Genomic DNA, 23,706 nt, shown 5'->3' with positions numbered 1-23,706 from the left:
TAACAACCTGGAGAGAAAGTTCTGCCAAGCTGGGGATGGCACAAACATCACTGAGGTCCTGAGGAGCAGGTCCCAAGACCAACTGCCAGCCAGCTTGTCAGAGTCCTGGTGACTTTGCCTTCCTGGAACCGGCAGTCTTTAAGGGAAGACTCTGGCTCTCATAAGTGATGAAAGACTACAGTGTGTGCAGTGTGGTCAGGATGGCTCCATGCATGGAGATCTTCAAAACAAAAGGTTAGTGAGGTCACTTCAAAATTCTCTCCATGAAGACATGGTTGCCAGTAAATATTTAGAAAAGGGAGTATATTATTAAGGTGCTCTGGTGCTTTTTTTGTTTTCTCTTTTTTCCTTTTTGAGAGAGAGAGTGCACAAGGTTGGGGGGGGGTGGAAAGGCAGAAGGAGAGGCAGAGAAAGAATCTCAAGCAGGCTCCACGCTCAGTGCAGAGCCCCACACTGGGCTCCATCTCAGGACCCTGTGATCATGACTTGAGCCAAAATCAAGAGTCCAACACTTAACTGACTGAGCCACCAAGGCACCCCAACTTCTGTGTTTTCTAATAACTTCTTTTTAGAATTTTCAGACTCACTGACTCTAAAAGGTTGAGTGCCCTGAAACGGGCTGGAGGCATTTGACTCTAAACCATTAGGCCACCAACCCATAGATAACACAGGTTATGTGACCACATGTTATGTTCACGGGGCTCCTGGCTCCTTTCAACATATCCACTGCCTCCTTTGACTTGTGTGCAAATGGAGATCTGGAACATGGGATGTAGAATTGAACAAATAGTGGAAATCTTTGCCTGGTCCTAGAAAATGCCCTGTAAATCCCATGTCCTGTGGAGAGCCCATGAGAGCCTAGGGTCCTTCTTCTTCTCAGTCTTTGGCTTCATTTACTTGGTTGTCTATTGACCCTTGACTTTGTGGCTAGGAACACAAAGAGGTAAAAGATTTGTCTCTTAGTCTTTTTTGTGTGTGTGTGTGTGGGGGGGGGGAGATAGTGGGGGATGTGGGGGGACTAACCTATAACAGCTGCTAGGCACTTAATATGTGACATTGTGCTAATATTTTTCATATTATTGTGATGGTCACCATAATTCTTCTGAGTAAAGATTATCCCCATTTTACACATGAGCAAATTGAGGCTAAGAGAGATTTTGTTTTGTTTTGTAAATAACCACAATTCCATGAAGAGTCTAAGAAAAACCCGGTCACCTCACCCTCTTGTAACAGACTGTTATCAATATTTTTAATCTTTGCCCATAGAGAGGTGTGTTTTTAATTTCTGACTTTTTAAAAATTTAAACACCTTTTAATATGCATGCTCATCATAATTTGTTTCTCACGTGATTTCTAGTTTATTTCTTTGTGAGGTATCACTATTTGGGAAAGTGCTTAAGAAAACGGAATTTTGGGGCGCCTGGGTGGCTCAGATGGTTAAGCGTCTGCCTTCGGCTCAGGTCATGATCCCAGGGTCCTGGGATCGAGTCCCACGTTGGGCTCCCTGCTCCTTGGGAGCCTGCTTCTCCCTCTGCCTCTCTCTCTCTCTCTCTCTGTCTTTCATGAGTAAATAAATAAAATCTTTAAAAAAAAAAAGAAAACGGAATTTTAAGCATACTGACATTGGATTGAGTTCAGGTTCCATCTCTAATAAGCTACAGAAAAGTGATTTAATCATTCTGCACCAACATTTCTGCTCTGCAAAATGTGAATAATAATAGTACCTCTATCATAGAGTTGTGCCAGAATTAAATAAGAACTTGCATTTAAGGTAGATAGCCCATTCTGTTTTTAGCACATTGTAAAAACTCAGAAAATGGAAAGCAGTTACAATTTGTCTATTGTGCCTTGAGCTGTTTTTGCTTGACTTTTTCCTCAGTGACCTAAAATATCTCTTTGGATACTAAAGAAATCAGTCCTTGGTCATATTTGTTCAGTGCTTTTCCCAATGTGTTGCTTTCTTGTCTTTTTTTGGTCTGGTTTATATATTTTTAAATATAAAATTATTTATTTTACATGACCAAATTTATCAATTTTTTTTTCCTGGTTGATTTCTAGATTTGGTAGCACTTACCAAAGACTTCCCCAGTCCAGCAACTTGACACCAACAAACTGAATAATTGATATTTTTCCCACTCTTTCCTCATGCCTTTTTCTACGCTATCCTAAATTTATACATATACATTGGTCCATTTCTGACTACTCTCTTCCATAGTAAAACTTCTAATTGAACTTTTTGGAGGACGATTTCACATTTGGAGAAATGTTATATGGACTCCCTAATGCTCCAAATTATGCCATGGCAGGACGTTAAGCCTACAGATCTCCTTGCACAAGGGGCAGTGCATGACAATCACAGTAATGGCTGCTAGTTGTTAAAAAAGGAAATAGCTTCAGTATCATTAATAGCACAATATCTAAATAAAGGGAAAAATCTAAATAGATTTCTACTCTGTAGTATTATGCAGATTTTTGTTTTGTTCAATTCAGCATTTATTAAGCATCTACTATGTACACAGACTTAGATAACCTTTATTCTAATCTCTTTTTCTTAGCATGAAGTTGCAGCTGTATCTATCTTTAAAAAACAATGAGATCATAAAAAGGACAACCACACAAACACCCCTACCCCCCAACACAGAGGTTCAAAGCTATATACAGTGAAAAAATAAACTGCATAAATAAATGTGGGTATTGTATATATAAATATATATATGCATATGCATATATATGCATTTATTAATAAATTTACAGATGTACAAATACCATATATATAGATTTTTATCCTGAAAAAAAAACCTCTGATGTATATACTCTAAGTTGTTAATGGTAGTTCAATATGATGGAAAGAAGTGGAAGAAAAGGAAGTATAGAGAATAAAGGGGGCATTCTGTTTGGTTACTTTTATAATGGATGTATACCATGTTTATAATAAAAATAAAAAGATATGGAATCAATTACAATTAAATAAGTAAACACAAACATCAACCTTTATGCCTTAATTTTTTTGTTTGTTTGTTTTGTTTTTTGAAAGCAGAGACATAGTAGCAGATTCTGGATACAAATCAATGGATAGATACCACAGATTAAGAAGGATCCTGACTGGAAAGACAATAAAAGTTAACAATTTATATTAGGCTGTGGTGAGTCATGCTATAAACTTTAAGGAACTAAAAGAACAGCAAAAGAGTCCTTACATTCTGAGCAAATAGATAAAAAAATACAGATGAGAAAAAAAAAAAAAACACTCAGAACAAGGACAAAGAAAACAATAAAAACCACAAATTTAATCTAAATATATTAGTAACCACATTAAATTTGAATGGACTACATGGTACAATTAAAAGATAGTGATTGTCAGAAACAAGAAAGAGATCTAAAACATAAACAGACAGGTTGAAAGAAAATAATAGGAAAGTATATACTATGAAGAAACCAACAAGCAGGAGATAGTATAGCCATATTATTACTAGTTAAGATATTAAGACAAAATTTCATTTATTGCTTAGATATAAGTAGGTCACCTCCTATTAATGATCCAATTCACCAGGAAAATATAACAATTTTAATATGTACAACCCAGGGGCACTTGGTGACTCAGTCGGTTAAGCATCTGACCCTTGATTTCAGCTCAGGTCCTAATCTCAGGGTTGTAAGATCGAGTCCCATGTTGGGCTCTGTGCTCAGCGTGGAGTCTGCTTGAGATGCTCTCTGCCCTTCCCCCCTGCTCACTCACTCTCCTTAAATAAATAAAATCTTTAAAATAAAAGATACAACCCAAATAACATAGCTTTAGAATAGAGAAAGCAAAAACTGACCAAGCTACATGGAGATATAGATAAATCCACAGTAGAAAGTTTTTTTTTTTTTTTTTAAGATTTTATTTATTTATTTGACAGAGAGAGAGAAATCAGGAACACAAGCAGGGGGAGTGGGAGAGGGAGAAGCAAGCTTCCTGCCAAGCAGGGAGCCGGACATGGGGCTCGATCCCAGGAACCTAGGATCATGACCTGAGCTGAAAGCAGATGCTTAACGACTGAGCCACCCAGGTGCCCCCACAGTGGAAACTTTTAATATACATCTCTAAGTAATTGATATAAGAAGTCAACCAAAAATAAAAATCAGTGTAAATACAAAAGATTGAACACAATCAACAAAATTAATCAATGCATACATATGTGCATACACACACACACACACATACACAATACACTCAATAACCTTTCCAAGCTCACATGGAAAGTTTACAGAAGTAGGCCATTTTCTTGATCAATATTTTCTGACCATAAAGCAATTAAGTTAGAAATCAGGAACAAAAAGATAACCAGAAAATCTCCATGTACTTGGAAATTATGCAATATATTTCTTTCCCAAGGAAGAAATAAAAATAGAAAATTAAAAAAAAAGTTTTTACTGAACTTGAATCATAATAAAAATATCAACACCAAAATATCTGGCCTGGAGCTTAAGTTATGCTTACAGGCAGTTGTAGAGCTTTAAATGTTCTTTAAATGCTTGGAAAAGAGAATAATTGAAAGTAAATAATTCAGTGATCTATCTTAAAGAGTTAGAAAAAAAAATACTAAATTAATCCCAAGTAAAGTAAAAGGAAGAAAGGAATAAAAATAAGAGTACTAGTAATTAATGAAAAAGAAAACAGGTAGCAAGGAAGATTCACAAAGGTCAATGACAGTTCTTTCTAAAGACTAACATAATTAATAAATCCCCATCAAGAAAGAAGGGAAAACACAATTAACAGCAAGCATAGAGGTGCCTGGGTAGCTCAGTCTGTTAAGCAGCCGACTTTTTTTTTTTCTTCCTAGAAAGTCTTTATTTGTTACGAATAATTGTTTTTTGTGGTTATCCCAAATGATTTTATAAATTTCATAATTGTGTTATTACTTCTGATTAAAGGTAAGCAGCCGACTCTTGATTTTGGCTCAGGTCATGATCTCAGAGTTGTGAGAATGAGCCCCACGTCAGGTTCCGTGCTAGTCATGGAGCCTGCTTAAGACTTTCTCTCCCTCTGCCCACCTCCCCCTTTAAAAAATTATCAAGCATAAAAAAGTGGACAATGCTACAGATCCTACTGACATTAAGGGAAGGATTTTATTAAATAAAAGAGAATTTTATTAAGTTTATATCAAAAAGTAGAGAATTTAAATGAAACAGGCAAACTCCAGAAAAGGACAGCTTACAGAAACAGATGTGAGAAGAAACAGAATGGCTAAACACACCTATATATTTTACAAAAATGGAATATTCAATTAAAACCTTTCCTAAAAGAAAACTCCAGGCCCAGAGGCTTCACCAGCAAATTCTATTGAATCTTAAAGGAAGTAATGACACCAGGCTTATGTACTCTTCCAAATAATGATAAAGAGAGAACACTCCCACCTGTTGTTGGAGCCTAGAATAATCTCTCCATAAGGAATTTAAGAAGAGAAAATTACAGCTTAAATCTCATTAATGATGATAGCTGCAAAAATCCTACGCAACGTAGTAGTAAATAAAATATAGCAACATATGAAGAGAGTGTATACCGTGGCAAAGTTGGGTTTATTCCATAAGTGGAAGATTGGCTTAATATTTAAAAATCAAAAACAATAACAGACCATATTAGCAAAAATAAAGGAGAGAAAATTATCATCCCAATGAATGTAGGAAAAAAGTTTGACAAAGTTCACATTCACAATAAAAAGTCTTAGTAAACTAAGAATAAAAGGGAACTTCTTTAATCTGATAAAGCGTCTGTACAAATCCCTATAGCAAATATCTTTCTTAGGGTAAAATGTTGAAAGTTTTTTCTCTGGTATCATACAGGAGAAAAGAATGTTCACCAACACCAATTCTGTTCAACATGGTACTGGAGCTAGTAGCTGGTACAATAAAGCAAGAAAACATAGAAAAATGTATAAGGATTGGAAAATAAGGAAGAAAAATTATTCCTAGATAATATGTTTATGCAATAGAAAATCTAGAATAGTCTTCAGATAAAAATTAAGATAACTAAGTTTACCAAAATTTATAGATAGAAAGTCAATGTAAGAAAATTAATTTATTTCTATATCCTGGTAGCAAACAAGTAGAAAATGAAATCTGAAAAAAAAGATACCATTTAAAATATAATGAAACAAATCAAGTATTTGGGAATATATCTCACAAAAGTGTGTCAAACTTCTATACATAAAACTCTAAAATAATATTGAAATAAATTCAAAATGACCTAAATAGAAGACTATATTAGAAAACTTAAAATTTTATCAAGATGTCAATTATTTTCCAATTAATCCTTATAAAGATCTCAATAGTTGTTTGTGTGTGCAAGTGTGTGGTATGTCATGGGTATTAGTGTTGGATGCTTCATTTCTAATGAGGATGTGTATCAGACACTCTCACAGAAACCCTCACAGACACCCTGTCAGATTCGCTCTCCCAACAGCCAAGTCAGTTAACTCTTGCGTTTTCCCCACAATTTTAGGGGAAAGTGCTTAAAAGTTTTTTTTTTTAAAAAGGGAGACATTCACTTTTAATTTTTTTTTAAATTTAAGACACAGAAAAAGAAAGTCAAGGCATTTTGCCAAAAATAATATTCCTAATAGTCAATATTCTTAAGTGAGTAATACATGCCATCCACTAGTCTGAGCTCTTTATATGCGCTAATTCATTTAATTCTCCCAAAAATGTTATGAAGTAGGAATAATTATTACTCCCATTCTAGAAATGAGGACTCTGAGTCATAAAAGTTAAATAACTGGCACCAAATCACTTACTCTCAGTACAAGTGACAGAATTAGGATCTGAATTCAGAAAGTCAGCTCAAGAGCCCACACTCACTGCCTCTACAGTAGGCACTGTAGAAAATGTAAAAAGGTACATTTTGCTCATTTAATACTCTTGTTTATACTGAGGACTTAGATCAAAGACATTACACTGTAATTCCTCTAACACTCAAGAACTTACTAGACCTTCTCTCCATTAACATGGAGTAGCCTGGACTGGTTTCCACAGAACACCCAAGGTTAAAAAAAACCCTTTCTATCTCAAAATCAAACACTTCGTTGAACATTTTCACAGACTTCCCTAGTTTTCCTAACTTGAGAGCTCCCTAAATTCCTAAAAAAGGAATCCCTGACTTGGGACAGTAATAAGACAAATGAGCCAAACCTTTCAATTAATGAAAAAAAAAATCAGTGAATCCCCTTCCTTCATTCAACCATTCAGGCTTAGTAACATGTCCTAAGAATATCATTTTCAAAGTTCCAAAGCAGTAAACAAAAATGACTGTGACCATATCCAGTAAGGGGGGTAACAGCTCCATCCTATATTTCCTCCCCCAGCTGGGTGTCCCGCTAGTTGACCTTTATGCCCATGGAACCTTGATTTTCCTCACTTCCGAGGCTAAGACAAATGAGGTCTTCTGACTCTTCTGCCCCTGGAAACAGAAATGACTGATCATATAATCCTATACAGATTATTCTTTTGTAATGGACCCCACGGTGATGCTTTCGTTCACGAGGCATGGTTTTGACTCTAGCTTGTGAACCTTCTCCTCATACCTCATGTCTGGCCCTCTCTTTTGTCTTTCTGCCTTCATTCTATGTTCCTTTCGACATACCACTCTCTGAGTGAACAGAAGGTGAATCAGTCTATCACTCCCTTTGTCTTCACCATGATTCAAGCTGCACTTAACCTTCTTCCTCATATTTAGTGCCTAGTACTTCTCAACATCACTTCCCATCTAGAGAAGCTCTCCTTCCAATGAATGTGGCTTCCAAACCTGACTCTGGAGCATTTGCAGGGATGACTTCCCTGTTCTAGGTTTCTCATTATCTCCTCCGTGGAGATTTCCTTAACCCCTCAAAGATACAAGTGTTGAAGGCAACACTCCATAATGAGAGGACATATAAAATATAGCCCCCTTCTGATCCATCCAGCCTCCTGAGATAATATAGATGCACCATGTTCAGTAAATATTTTAGCCTGTTATAGACCTACATTTGAAATTTGTATAATATTAGAGAAGGTAATTAGAGAGAAAGTAGAGAAGAGTAGAAAAAAGAAAATATAGCTTGTTCCATGTAAATGCAATACGATTGGGGTCTTCCGGGGCAGTAACTGGAAAGCCTTGCTCTGAGTTTTATGCAAGCTTACTTATTTACTAGTTGCCAGAAGTTGGGTAAAAGTTCTCCTGGTCCTTCAACACTGAATTACAATGGAATTCCAATGGAGTTACACATGCCATCCCACTTGAATGCCCAGCAGGAACTTTAAGGTCACTGTGGTAATGAATGGCCAAAGAATTAATAGGAGTGAAGCCTTATGCGCCTTCCTTCCTGTCAGAACAGTACTCTGTTCATGGCTGAAAATACGTCTCCGACATGGCCACCACAGCTGTGCTGGGCACTTCAGAGATGGGGGCCTGTTTAAATCACCCTTCCTTCTTCCCTCATCAAACACATTTCTTTGACCATTATCAACCGCACAACAGCCACATTTGTCTACTAGAGACCTTCAAGCATGGAGACGGTTTTACCAAACGCCACGGCCTTCCTTCCTCAGTCTTGCCCCCGCTCCACATCCTCTTACCCTTCATGCTGCCAGAATGTCCCTCATCCAGTTTTCTCTCACGGACTTTTTCTACCCACTCAGGGCTCTGTATGATCTGCCTCACCTTCAAGCACTAGACTACCACCCACTGTCACACAGATATACTAAACCCCAATCATCTCCCTGGATCTAGCACGGTCTCGAGCTTCGAATCTTTGCAGTCTCCCACCTACTGAAGTCCCCATTAACTCTTTGCTCAACTATCTCTTCCTGTTGTCAAACATGCTGATAAGATGTCTCTTCTTCAGAAGTGCCCCCCGTCTGTCTGTCTTTCTCTCCCCTACATCCCTTTCTGGGCTGGTCAGACCTCCCCTGCCACCCTGTCTCACCTCTACCTCGCATCAATGCAACTGAATTCTAATTATTACTGTTCTCCCTCACTGGAAAATAGATCCCCAGATGAAAATGGCATTCTAGGGTAGTAGTGAGGGCAGGTTCAAATCTAAGCTTCTTTGCTTACTAGTTCTGTGACCTTCAGTTACAGAGTTAATCACTCTGTGAGTCCATTTTCTCATCTGTAAAATGGGTATACTAACAACCCTTAATCCAGAGGCTTGTTGGAATCATTTAATCTGATTCCTGTCAGCAACTTCTTAAAGAAATTACTACCTGTAAAGGGTTTACAATAGCGTCTGTCTGGCACATGACATGAGCTGATGTTGCTATTATCATGGTTTTATGGACTATTTCTCATTCTTAGACCAGGTCAGTGCCAACACTCAGAATTGAGAGGTAATGAGTGAATGAAGGAAGAAGTATAACACCCTCCTCATCACTTGACTATTTCCTATTGTCACTTATGTTTTTGTTAAACAATTTTGATGGTGACTTCAGAAATCATTTGTCAATTTATATGAAATCTAGGTAGGCATCAATATATGTAAGCAAAAATCCTCCTGTTCTTTTTCTTCTAAGACATTGATAATGGGAATAGCAATATGTAAATTCAGTAAAACTCAGCAAATTTGTTTAAAGATGATTTTAACTTATTTTATAAATGGAAAGAACACATTTACTATGCCAACAATAAATGGCCGCTCAAGAGCAACTGGATTTGATAAGGAATTGAGAAAGATCAGTATCCATAAAACGTCCCATATGAGCTATTTATATTTCTTAATGTTCATTATAAACTGATTCCCCTGCATCTTGATATATAGAACTCTCCCTTGGCTTTTAGCACTAATATTAATCTCTTCTTTGCCCATGCTATTTCTTTTTTTTAAGATTTATTTATTTTAGAGAGAAAGAGAGAACATGAGTGGGAGGGGCAGAGGGAGAGCGAGAGAGAGAGAGAATCTCAAGCAGACTCTCCACTGAGTGTGGAGCCCGACTCAGGGCTCGATCTCATGACCCTGAGATCATGACCTGAGCCAAAACCAAGAGTCAGACGCTTAACCAACTGTGCCACCTAGGCACCCCTACCCATGCAATTTCTAAATATTATCTTCTTTACTTAAAAAACTATAATGGACAGTAAGATAAGAAAAAGGGTATCCACGAATCTTTAGAAAGAACAACACAGTTGATATAATTCTGGATTTGAAGGAGGAAATAAGTTTAAAATTAAAAGAAAAAAATTTTAAATTGCTCTGTTCATTGGTACCAAATGAAGACCAAGTTAAACAGAGTTCATGATGTCTGAAACAAAATAAACATGAATCACAGAAACAGTCTTTCTCAACTGAGACTCCATTATAGATTTAGTCCTTGTGACCTAAGGTAGGAAGTGGCAAGCTATGGGTTGGATTTAAGTCAACTCTAGCCTGCCACCTGTTTTTGTAGATAAAGTTTTGTTAGAACACATATCACAGCCATTGGTTTAGGTATCAATGATGCCTTTTATACTTAACAGAATTGAGTACTTGTGGTCCAGAAAGATGAAAATATTTACTCACTGCCTCTCATAAAGAAAGTTTGTTGACCCACGTCAAAGGTACCCATGAATGTGATGAATTAACTTCACATCTTTCTATCCATGATGCTACTAGCTATGTATGGCTCTTTGGTAAGTTGAGAAAAAAAGCATTTACTGTGTTCCATGTTTCAGTTGAAAAAGGCAATTTTAGAGCATATTTGCTTCCCTTTTTATTTCTGAATAGGAAACTCTATTTTTTTAATCTATAATTTATCACCCAAATGAGGATACTTTTGAGAGTGAACTAATTATGCTGGGGCAATTGGTGTGAATTGGCCATATGGTCACCCCGGTTCCAAGGCACTACCCAACTGTGAAGCTGACAAGCCCAAAGAACAAACCAACAAATATAAATACAGTTGCTCCAACACTGTAGCTTTTGTTTCTTTTGTTTTTGCATTTACTGATCCCTGCCCTCCCCACCCTCTTACCCCCACTGCCCTAATAAACACAACACAAATGTAGAACTTACTTTTTAATTCTTTCTCCAAAAGAAGCTATTTCCTCCAAGACGTTTTGAACAGTTGAAACAATATCCTGTACCATATAGATTCTCTCAATTAACCCCTTTTTCTCAGATTCCTAGGAAACATAAAAGCAAGATTTAGCTCAGTCACTTCATTTTTATTGTCTCACTATAGAAATTACTATACCGTGTTAAAATAACATGGTTATGATCAACAGAGTGACTCAAGAGATGAATCACATTTTTCACAACTTAAAGTATTTATTGACTCCAAAGAACTGTTGCCCACTCATTCAGATGCAACCACTCAACATTGTGTTTCAGTCACTACCTCAGTGTGAGGAAGTGATGTGTGGAAGCCCCACAGAACCAAGAGTTTCATTTCTCTGTGGAAGCTACTGCTTCTGACAGAGAACTTGGCAGCCCCTTCCATTTGTCTGACCCTGATTTCCTGTTTGGCTTCACAAGGTTATCTGCCAGCTCACCTTACCCCTATCCTCTCACAGTCCTTCAGGTATGTTTCCAGCACATGAAATTCAGATGATAGGTTTCCTAGTATTGTGGCTTCTTTGTCAAACTCTGCTGCATTTTTAGTCATGTTTTAAACCCACTGCAAGTCTGACAAACATTTCAGTCATCCTTTGGCAACCACCTCAGAAACAGAGTAGGCACCTGGAGGCAGACTACGAAGTCACTGCCAGAGATTGCATCCTACACAGGTTACTCCCTTGGAGGATGCTCAGTGATTGACTGGCTTTTCCTTCATAGAAGTAAAAGCAAATACAAGTTCCCATCTTCCTCAGTCTCCAATTCTTCATGTGAAACAGAATTCAGCCTCCTAAGAACATTGTCCTTACTTTGCTTATAGAAAATCTCAAGTGTGTTTTACCATGTTAGGCAGCTAATGCTTATAAAAAGAATTTAGAAATTACTCAAATGTTGGAGAAAAGAGGATTCCCGAAAGAGTGGTATTTTTACACAATTTCTTATATTCTGATACCATAATCTAGGCTCCCTGGGAACTCTCCTGGAACTGGGATTTAGCTAGTATCCTCTCAGCTCTTGCCTATCTGGGTCATTGTAGCCACTACATCTAACATATAATACCAAAAACCTCAAATTTTTCTTTATCTAGAATTTTACTTGAGTTAGAATTGTACTAAATTATGGAGAAAAACCTTCTAAATTTATGAGAGCATTTTAAGAATAATCTTCTGTGCAGCAAAAGAAAATATTTCACTCTCCTCTTGCATTCTCTGTTCCATCAAACTGGAAACAAGTTGGGTGGGAAGGGGAATCCACCACCTGGTCACTGTGCGTAAAAGCACCAGCATGGCAGAAATGTCACAAAAGCACAAACTTCCCTTCTCCCACCTGTCCTTGATTATGAAGCTACTTGGCAGAAACAGACCACAGAGAGGGCAGAGGTTAGAATGCACCACTGTCAGCCCCTCTTTAGTAAAGGGTGCTGGGATGGTTTGAAGAACCTCTTACCATCTGGGTTGAACTCCTTAATCCAAGCAGTCCATATAGAAGGAGAAGGCAGGCTCATTGTGTCCTCTTGCTACATCAAACTAGCAAAACATTTGTAGTTTTTCACCCCAATTTAAAATTCCTTATTTCCCTTACCCTCTAATTCTTTAAGCAGCCTGCATTAAAAATTAGATATGCTGCCAGAGCAACCTAATTCATGCTCAGCAACATCTATTAATGGGCACAATGGTGAAAACCCATCTCTGTCTGCTACATAAGTATTCATGTTTATAAAGGAGGATTTTGAAAGCACCAGGGAATTTGACCCAAAGGGCAAAAGTAGCTTCCTCTTTTCAGCAGCGTAGACTTTAGGTCAAAACAATTTCTTGGAAAATGACTCAAATTTCCATGTGGCTCAAGTTCATAAAAACATCCTAGTTCCACTGACTCTGTGTGTGTCTGTGTGTGTGTCCCCACACCCCAATGAAACACTCAAATGCCAAGGTTCTGGTTGTGAAGGAAGTATAAGTTAGTATACCAAAATAATAAATGATTGTCTCAATGTCCTTTTCCTTTTTAATGAATTTGATGTTTTAGTTTGCATATTTAATATTCAAAGACAAGGCTAAGAGTCCCACCATATCTAGGCTAGCAGGATCGTAATTTATCAACCAAATCTTTACACTTTGAAGAGTAAAAGTAACCAGAGTTCCATAATTTTTGAAATATTTATCAAATATCAACTTGATTTTATCATATTGGTGAATCCACATGATTATTTCATTTTATTTTTATAAATACATTACTTAAAAAAATTTAAAAACATATTTTACGTATATTAAAATGAAACTTATTTATGTTATCTGGACATTTTTAAATGATACATAAAGAATGATTATTTGTGCTACAGATTCATATATTTAACTGGTTTCCTAGTTATAGATGTTTATAATCCCAAGTCAGGGTACTTTTCAAAAGAATGTCCTTTTTAATACCATCTTTTTATATATTTCAGAAAATTGTTCTTAATCATCTTCAGAGCTTCACTTAATAGTCATTAAATTGATACCTTTAATTGACTCTGTGGATCATAATTTTAATTATGAAAATACTCTCTCTACAGGCACTGAGGTACCTTGAAATCTCACACCAAAAAATGTGTTACATGGAGAAAATCGTTATCAATTTTAATTTTTAAATGCTGAGATCCATATATATTTTAGCCCAAATATTTTCAAAGGCACTGCCTTTTTGTATCTGCATATGAATTTTCTCTGTTGAACATTTTTTCAAGACAAAACTTCAAGTAAGTTGTATCTGTAATTCCTTTGAATGTTTCACAAAATCTATGCTGCTGAAGAAATGGTTTCTCAATTTCCTTCCATTCTTGGGTCAAATAGATATTTATTCTATTTAAAAATCAAAAGTTTTTTCCACAAATTGAGATATCCCAAAGGGTAACTTCAGAATTAAATATTGAACCATGTACAACATTTGATCTCATAGTTTACTTGGTGCTGAATATTCCTTGTTTTTGCGGGAAAAAAATGCAGTGTCTTTTTTTCCAGTTCTTTTAAAATTTACTTGCACTCACTAAAAGCTTTCAAAGATGAAGTTACTTAGCATTTCAGTCATTGAAGATTTTGATTAAAAATTTCGAACTGATTATGACCCAAATGCAACAAAAAGAGATTTCTTTTTTCACAAGAGTTCAATAGCTCTGGAAAATGTTTAAGCTGACTAAGAGCTCTTCAAAGGTTCAAACATTCCTAAAATCAAACTGATGACCAGCAGCAAAAAAACAGAGTACACGTTGCCACACTGAAGTGTATTTTTTATATTTGAAATATCTTTGTCACAAAAAACTTTGTTTCTACCCAACACTGTATATATAAAATATTTATGTGTGTCCACGACAGCTTCTAATTCAATCAATGGAGCATTATCATTTGTCTGTACACAATCATGGAAAGCAGCTATGCTCACCACTATACCACCAAAGCCGTACACAATCATGGATAATCAAGGCACTGTGGCCAATCCCAAGTACATTTCTGCCTCACAAAGGCCTTCATTTTGTAAGAATATCTTATTAGCCATAATGCTGTCCTCCAACAAAGTTTGCATTTATACTATCCCTACAAAATTAAATAATCCCCAATGCTAAATGTTGCAGTTAAATTTATGTTGGCATTCCTGATGTCAGAGATTTTATCATTTGTAAAACTAACTAGAAAAAGCTTTATTTTGGTTCCATATGTTGGTTGAAAAAAATCAAAATAATTTTAGAATTAACTTATTTGATATTCTATTTCAATCGTTTGATGGCATCCAGATAAGACTGCCACCATTTTACTCTGCCCAAGATTTTTCAGACGTTAGTTCTATTGGAGTCAACACATTAATAGCTACCTTACCATTTTTCATACATGTACAATGAAACCTTGGAATGGAAAAATCAGATAAATGCAGAATAGTCATTTGATCTAAAAGAAAAGTCATACCCCACAGAGAGAGATGTAAACACAACTTTTCGGCTTCATAAATAAAAGCATGTTTCCAGAAATGGTCTTCTTAATATAACTACTGGCTGCTGAAGGCTCTTTAGCAGATTTGTAACTTAAGTTTACATATACAGATGATATGACCATGGCCCCAGGGGACAGACAAGAAATGTAAACACACACCTATCAGTTAGCTCATCGGTAATTACCTTGACAAATAGAATATCATTACTTGATTATTTCTTAAACATGAAGTTTGACTTTACTATTTACTCACTGAAAAAGCTTTATCAAACAGTAAAAACAGTTCAGATTTACTCATTGGAATGAGTGAAACAAAATATAAAGTGTTGAGACTACTTTTTATTCTTTTATCCACAGGACTGTTTAAATTCTGCATATACTTAACATACACTCACCCTATCATTTTTCATCTCCCCACTAACCCCACTAGAATTGGCAGTTTGGAGGCTTTATGCATCGTATAAATTTGGCAATAGCCATGCCCCAACAGGCTGGTATGCCATGTGACTGACTGGGAGCACTGGGGAGCATCAGAGGCTTCTCCACCACCACTTGGGACAAGAAGGGGTGAACTCATCTGAAAGCACTTTGTTTTATCAATGACCATCCAAAAGCTTTCCTTTAAAGCTAGGTTTTAGTGGCTTAGCCCCTGAAAAGGGTCAGGAAAATAGGTGGGTTATCCCTGCTTATTATCCCTTGTTGGATTTAACCGGGTGTATGTGAGATCTCTGGTCACTGCACATGCAACCCCAGGGCTACTAGGAAAAACCACAGCAGAAGCAGAATGCACAAACGACAAGCCTAAGCAATTTATCGCAGTGTATTTGAACGGAAATATTAAATACAATACTTAGTATTTAAACAAAATGGGGGGGAGAGACAGCAAATGGAAATTTTCTGGGCAAATAGGGACATGTGGCATAGGATTCCAGTCCAGAACTCCAGAGCAAGTGTATCTCCATTACAAGAAGCCCCTTAAAAAAAAAAAAAAAAAAAAAAGCCCCTTAACTGTCTAGTGGACATTTCACAAGGTAGGTATTCAACTCACACTTACTCTCTTTGGCATTTGCTTCTTTGATGTCTATGGGTTTCTGTCTCTTTCTGTACCATCAAATATATAATTTGGAGATTCCTCATTCAGTTACATATCACCACCTAGTCTTTGTTTCCAGCATTATTTTGCCCAATACTCATGAGAGTGTATGTTAAATGATGCCTTTTGAAAATATTTCAGAAACATTCCCTTCCATTCTTATATTTAAGAGCTGGGGTAACCAGGGATTGCTTGCACCAACAGGTGAAAAGGTAACAAGAAAAACAAACCGGCCAACCAACCATGAGACTTAACCAACTCTACCCAGGCCTACACATTTTGTAAATAACAGGCTAGGAGTCAGAAGGAACTGGGCTCAACTCTGTCTTGTCATCTATCAGTTTTTGTGATCACAGCAAATTCCTTACCCATTCTGAATCCCGATATTGCTATCTGGGAAAAGGGAGAGCTAATCATTTTCCGACTGAGTGTTTGAAGAATTAAATATCATTCGTATCATAAGATATGTAAAGCACTTGGTACACTCCAGGCAATTCATAAACATACGTCCCTTCCTTTTGAGAATGCAAGAGATAAAAGAATGAATAACCTTCGATCTAGTTGAAAGAATATTGGGGTTAATTTAAGTTTCAAAAGCAATGATCTTCCAAGACAAGTCTACTCATGTTGCCCTGCGCTGTATGGAAAGATCATCTGGCAGTTTTATCTGCATCATGCTGGCTTTATTTACACGTCTCAGATTGAACCACGGAATGTGGTGGTAACAGTTTAGCAAACACAACATTACATCTGCGTCTGCTACCAAATTGCCTGGGAAGAGTAACAGAGATCCATTCAGAAAGACAGAACTGTTATCACATGTGCTTGTGTGTTTCCTTAACATAGGAGCTTCTGATTTATAGAGGGAAATGTGTAATAAAAAGAGTGGAACAGTGGTGGCCACTGGTGTGATTAAACAAATGCACAAAAAAATTGTGACCAACCACACACCGCACTCTCAGAGCCCTACATTTGAGAAAGAATGGATTTTACTTCTTATTACAAACTTGAAAAACCAGTGAGGTGAAAGTCAATTCACATGATTTAGGGTCTACTTCGTGATAAAGCTTATATCACAATATAATGGAAGAGATGAGAGCATGGAACTTTTCAGATACAGAATTCCAATTTCATAAGGTTCCTTTGTTTTCTGATATACCATAAAGAAAGACTGGTCCTCACTGTAAGAAAAATGATGACAAACTCCATCTCTATGACCTAAAAATGTATATTATTCTATACACACACACACACACACACACACACACACACACACACACACATATGTAAGATCACCACTTTCTTCATTGTCCATTTGTTTATAAAATATGAGAAAAATAAACCCGAGTCTTTTGGCTAAGTTTGTAAAGCAGCAGAATTAAGAACAAATCATGCACTTTCTTTATAAATAAAACCAAAAATAAATCAGGAGGCAAATTCGTCCTTCTTCAGGCCTTGTTGCCACCCCCACGGCTCCAATGACTACAGCACTGTAGGTGTAATAAACCAGCCTGGAGTCTCTGGGAGAGAATTCACACCATCAAAATGAATTTACAACTCAGAATTAATTATATAATCAGTATGTTACTTTAACTCTTTGCCACATGTTCTGATTTAGGAAAAAAAAAAATCCTCATTTCTCAATTAATTACCTAAGCAAAACCAGGGAGACAGCCCTGAAAATGGACCATGTCAGAAAAAATCCTTTTTGACATGTTTAAAAATGGAGTAGTATTTGTCACAGGATGGGAAGCATTTCCAAAAGGGATCAATGCAAAATTCTGTCTCAAGATCTTTCCAGTAATTCCAGCCCTCTAGAGCAAAGGCACAAAAATATAACTTTGGACTTTCAATGGGAATATGTTTGGTTTGTTTTATCCTATGGAATATTAAAAGCCTATAATTTGAAAACTTGAAGAATTATAAATGCCAGAAATAGACTGAGTGGAATTTAGCATGGAAAACACACAAGGACAAAAAAAATCCCCAAAATCTCAGTATCCATCATAACAAAGAATAAGAAGCAATATTTCTGATAGATGAGATTAAAAACTATTCCTCGGAAAACCTGGCTTACCGCACCGGGAACTGTCTTTAGGACTTCTTCCCATGAGATTTGGGGGATGTGCGCATGTGCGTATGCACTTTCACATACGCATGCGCAGGCACCCCCTCCCCCCCGTCAATTCCATGGCGCATGCACATGTGTGCACCCCCCCCCCCCCCCCCCCCCGCCCAGGGCCAACTCCATGGCATATGCTCCTTCAATGGGGGTAAAATTCTGTAGTTTTTCAGGAGAGCACTTCTTTCTCAAGTATACTTTTGCTTAGGGAAATGAATATAAAACAGACCGGATTTTAAATCAATATCATTTCTAAGTGGTTTTTAAACTGCTCTGTTCATTACAGAAAGCACTTCCACACCGACTGGTATTTACCAACATGTTTTCTTGGCTTGCAATAAGAATCTCATCTGGTATTATAGGGAAGGGCTGAAAAATGTAAAAGAACGAACAACATGCAGAAGAAGATATTGATAAAACACAAATGAAAAACTGGAAATAGTCTACGATAATTATTTGGCATTCACACCTCAGGAAGATTGGTTTCTCTGAGCCAACTGACAGATGCATGATACCCCCCCCCCCAAGGCAAACAGGGCTAGTGGTTTTCTATAACTACTGTAGGGTAGACACACAATGAGCTGTAGTTGCTGACTTTACTGTGTGTGTCCCTTAGTCTTCTTTGAGGTAGGGGAGTGAGAAGGGCGGAATATAGAACATTAATGTGATCGATCAACAAGTAATTCTTACTACCCTAAGACTCAGCTCCAACATCACCTCCTTCAGTGTTCCTGATTCACACACACACACTTCCTCTTCACTGCCCAACCTAGTGTACAAACTTTAACGAAAGTAGCAACTATTCTATACTCCAATTATTTACTTAGAGGACCATGTTTATAATTTTAATCTTTGTACCTATAGAGGCTCAGAGAGGGAGAAAACACTTCATAAATATATAATAATGCAGAAAAATGAACGGATAAATTAATGACATGTTTCCTTCATGACAGTGTGGCATGGTCCAAAATAGATCTGATTTAGGTCAGAAGAACTGGATTTGAGTTTTGCTACTAACCTAGTTAATTTCTCTTAATTTGTAGATGGGGGAAATAATATCAAATTTAATGGTTTATTTTGAGTACTGGATGAGCTAAACTACATAAAAACAGTATGCAAATTATAAACCCTCTATTAATATTAACATTTTTATAAATATAATTACTTAGCTAATATTAAAAATAATAATGTTTTACATTATTACTTTTGTGTCCTTTCTTACTTACTTTAAATTATTACTTTTCCCTTGAGGAAAAGAGAGGGGTCTTCACCTATCAATTACCTTGTAAACTCACTGGATAATCAGGATTTAGGGCAAACCACCAGGGAACAGAGGGGGGTTCCATTAAGAAAGACAAGAGGAACAGCTACTATCCTCAGAAAAACAATGACTTGTGGATAATGGAGATACAATGCCCAATGTATTCTATATTAGCATGATGTAAACATTTTAGGCAATGAGAAATTAAATACCTAGACACAGTATAGTCTATAAAACCAGAGCCTCTGACTGTATTGTTAGTGCACATAAACTAATAGAAGGATAGATAATCCATCTGATTTATACTCTGGTATATCATACTTCACAACATTTGGGAATAACACACCAAGTATAACCCTTACAATAGAAATCACAAAGAAAATACACAAGTACTAGGAATATTATTGAGCCTGATACTAGCAGGATGAATAACGGTCCAAAAGGTCAGATTAGTAACATTTCTGGATGACATCAAAAGGTAATGAAGCCAACACATTTTTTAAGAACGGGGGCTTGAGTTTTAAAAGTCGGAGCAAGTCAATGTGTCAGAGAAAAGACTGCAGGAAATAGGGAAGCCAATCCCTTCCCATTCAAAACATGCATAAACTGGTAATTAAGAATTGGCTGGAATCCATTTTAATATTAAAGTCTTGAAAGTAAGACTACCGTTTGGTAGAAATGGTAGCAATTAAAACTTCATCACTAAAAAATCACATTAAATTGAATTAAAAGGAGTTAAATCGGAGCAAACCATTTACTTTATTTCCCTGAAAGTTATTTTTTTTTTTTTTTTTTTAAGATTTTATGTACTTATTTGAGAGACAGAGAGAGATAGCCTGCCAGGAGGGAGCCCAATGCGAGACTCGATCCCAGGACCCTGAGATCATGACCTGAGCCAAAGGTAGATGCTTAACCAACTGAGCCACCCAGGCACCCCCCTGAAAGTTTTCCTTAAATACGTCCTCTACAATATGCCCTATATACAGATTGCATATGCCCTCAAAGTGTGTGTGTGTGTGTGTATTCAACTATTGCTAACCTTCCAAAGATATTGTCTGACTTTGTATTTTCTTAAAAATACCACATTTTATCATTTTAAAGTACCACTGCTCTGTCAATATGTTAAAAAATCACTAATAAAACTAATTTGCTGTGTTTGGGACATTGTTAAGGAGCAAAGGAATCATAAGCAAAACTACTCTCACAATGAGATTGTAAGAAGAAACTTTCTCCAAGGATGATGGTCTCCCCTGGTTGGGACACTACAGATCATCTTCTCTCTCTGGAGTAAGAAAACACAGGGAATGAGGCATCATGGGCCTAGCCCACTCATCCAAAGGACGATGGAGATTATATTACAGCAAGAACTCCTTCTAAATACATAGGCCACGTGCTTCTCTCCCTAAGAAGGTTCTGCTTGGGATGAGTGGACTAACCAGTCTGGAGAATGGAAACCATGTTGAACACCGAAATTGATGGTTTAAAATGTACTTAAATTTTAATGACGATATCCTGATTTGTGAAGAGAGCATAGAGATACATTATTCATTTGTATCCTTTCATTGTAAAATGTTCCACAACTGATCCACAAAAATGTATTAGATGTTTATTTTCTTAAGAAAAACATCCATATCTGTTTTTTCACCCACAATTGACACAGAAGGGCAATTTTGCCTCCCTAAACACCCTAAGACAATTGTGCACTCATTGATCATCCTAGAACAGATTATTCAAGTCCTATTTCTGACAGCCGAGTTAAAGACACACCAACTCACAATGCAGGCATTATAGTGCAGTTTCCTTATGATATAGCAAGACAGGATTTCTTTTTTATTACATGCTCTTATGATTTCTTCTTGCTGATGTTAATAGTAAATGCTAAAATATTCTATGTAAGCATTTGTTGGGCTGGAAAAAGAAAGAAACTCTAATGCAAGTATTTATACCTTCCACAATGAAAACAAGATACTATTGCTTTGCATGACCTTTCCTAAGTATGGGATACAGCATTTTACACAATAGTTTCTTGGTTCATGCTTCAATTACTGACCTTTACTGTGCAGAAAATTAATGCAATTTTCATTGTAATCCATCCGTACAAATAAGGTCCACATAGAAGAATTCCACATTTGGAATCTAATACAAATAGGAAATGTCATCTGATTGCTGTTGGCTGAACTTAGCCATTATCTGTTTGTTCAGGGGTCCCCAGCAAACTACACTTGTAACAAGCAATTTCTTGCATGGGCCATCAGGAATAAGAAAGATTTCCTCTCTTCAAAGTTTAGTTTGTACAGTTAGTTTCCTAAAAGCCAAAAAAGTAGTTACCTGAAGGTTCTATGTTTTAACTGGAAGTCCAGACGCACATACACACACAGGCACACAATTGTGCAATCTAATTTGGCTTCTCATACCGGTCACCACCATGGACTTCTGACAATGAAAACGAGCAAGAGGCTACAGTGATATCATTTTACAACAATCCTCCTTCCAGACAATAAAAGTATGACAGACCCCAGACCACATCCAGGTCTGAGCATCAGAGACTTGCAGAATATACGGAATGCGTCTATCTTCCGAGGAAGCCGTGCCAGTAGGGCCCCTGATGTGCTTTCAACTTTCACAGTCTCCTGTGATGGTATTTGGTGGGAAGGGGTGCTGGCAATTAAGGAATGTCACTTTCAAGATGGATAGTTTGGATAGAAAGGAGTTTCCTCTCTTCTTCTGGTTTGGAAGGAAACGGCTGTGTGTTTATAATTTGTAAACAGCCCATCGCTCACTGGGTGTGTTACAGTTCCCAGAGGCATGGTCTGTCATGTCTAACATGCACCAGAAGCCAGGACGGTTCTGTATGTAAGCCCTTCGGTATAGCACAAGATGGAGGGCGGTGGCCCAGTGGCTGTGTGTGCAGGTCTATGAAGAGCACATTTCAGTCGTGGAGTCTGCTCTACGTGGAGAAGAAATGACGGACTGTAATATATATTGGGATGATGTGGGCTCCAGAAGTCTTAAAGTTGAAAATCCCTCTATACTTTACAAATCTCTCAGAGATGTGAGATTGAAAAGATATGAATAAGGACTACAAAGTTCACCAGTCTCCCTAACAGAAGGGTTGCATTAAGCAGAAAGAGGTATAAATAGAAGTCAAAATTTCATTTTAGATTTATTCCTCTGGATGAATGGATGATTTCATAGACCTATAAAATTGAGGAAGCAAACATGGCCATGTTGTGGCTGTTAAAGGCCCTATGAAAATACTACAACCAAAGTATCTCAAGGATGGAATTGCCCTGAGGGTAATGAGGAACGTCTTGATGCCCATGCCCTGTGTGTAGCAGGTTTGGCACGCCTGGCATGGGGAGGGCAATGCTTGGATAAACACAAGAGCTCCAAAGCTCTTCCATGGGGATGTTATGGCTCCAACTCAGTCATCCTTGCCCAGGAAGGCTTGAAGCCCAACTGGCTCTACTTCCAGACCCCCAGACCCCCAGACAACCCTTGAGGCACCTCTGTAGAAGGTTGGCTTGTGACAATCACTGGTCTAGACTCCATGGCCTGAATTTCTTGTTTGCCAGGTCACACCACCTTTTCATTCATTTCCTTCTTGTTGGATGTTCTCCTTTATCAGATGGGCCAAAAACACATGGTCATAATGATCTCTAAAGGGCAGATGACGCCCTCTTCTACGGAGGGCTCATTTTAACAGACATAGCCAAACAGAAGAAAATCTTCCTCACTTCCAAGCCTTGGTACAAAAATTTAGAATTCTGCCTGGTAAAAGTTTAAAATAACTTGATCAGTACTTATGCTTCTTTTGGTAAAACATCCCATCATCATGCAGGTTAGCTTGGCTATGACTATTTTTCATGCTCAAGGAGTTACATCACTCAGAAGTAACACACATCGATTCATCAAGAAGGAAGCTGCATCTGTGTGACCTTATTCTGCAAAGAGTCAATTCCATTTTTTAAAAAAATATTATGCTTTATTTTATTATTTTGCTATTAATGATCAGTTTAGCACAACAAATAGATTTACTTTGTAATCCACCCAATTTGCTTCAAACGGGCAAAACCATCTGGCTCACCCAATTAATTTTAGGGCTGTGTGTGTCATGGAGCCAGTATTTTTTTTTAATACATTGCTATTTTCTGGACATTTTATATTGGATACTTAACTCTTAAGAGCCCCCCTTTCGCCTGTTTCCCCTCCTGCAAGCCTCCTAGACACAACCA

General features: G+C 37.2%; 1 protein-coding gene across 8 annotated transcripts in view; it reads right to left on the bottom strand.

Annotated features, from left to right (window-relative positions):
- The window catches only part of MCTP2 (multiple C2 and transmembrane domain containing 2), a 237,219-nt gene that overhangs the window by 15,852 nt on the left and 197,661 nt on the right, over window positions 1–23,706 (bottom strand). For all 8 annotated transcript variants that reach the window (XM_088024958.1, XM_088024960.1, XM_088024959.1 and 5 more), the window contains one exon: window positions 11,001–11,110. In XM_088024958.1, the coding sequence (XP_087881084.1) occupies window positions 11,001–11,110 (110 nt within the window). The remainder of the gene's footprint in view (window positions 1–11,000; window positions 11,111–23,706) is intronic.

This window comes from Eumetopias jubatus, unplaced genomic scaffold (genome assembly GCF_037043125.1).
Source record: "Eumetopias jubatus isolate StellerSeaLion01/CBP00866 unplaced genomic scaffold, mEumJub1_p1.0 scaffold_7, whole genome shotgun sequence".
NCBI lineage: Eukaryota > Metazoa > Chordata > Mammalia > Carnivora > Otariidae > Eumetopias > Eumetopias jubatus.
Note: the sequence above shows the minus strand (reverse complement) of the source record. Positions and strands in the feature narration are given on the sequence as shown.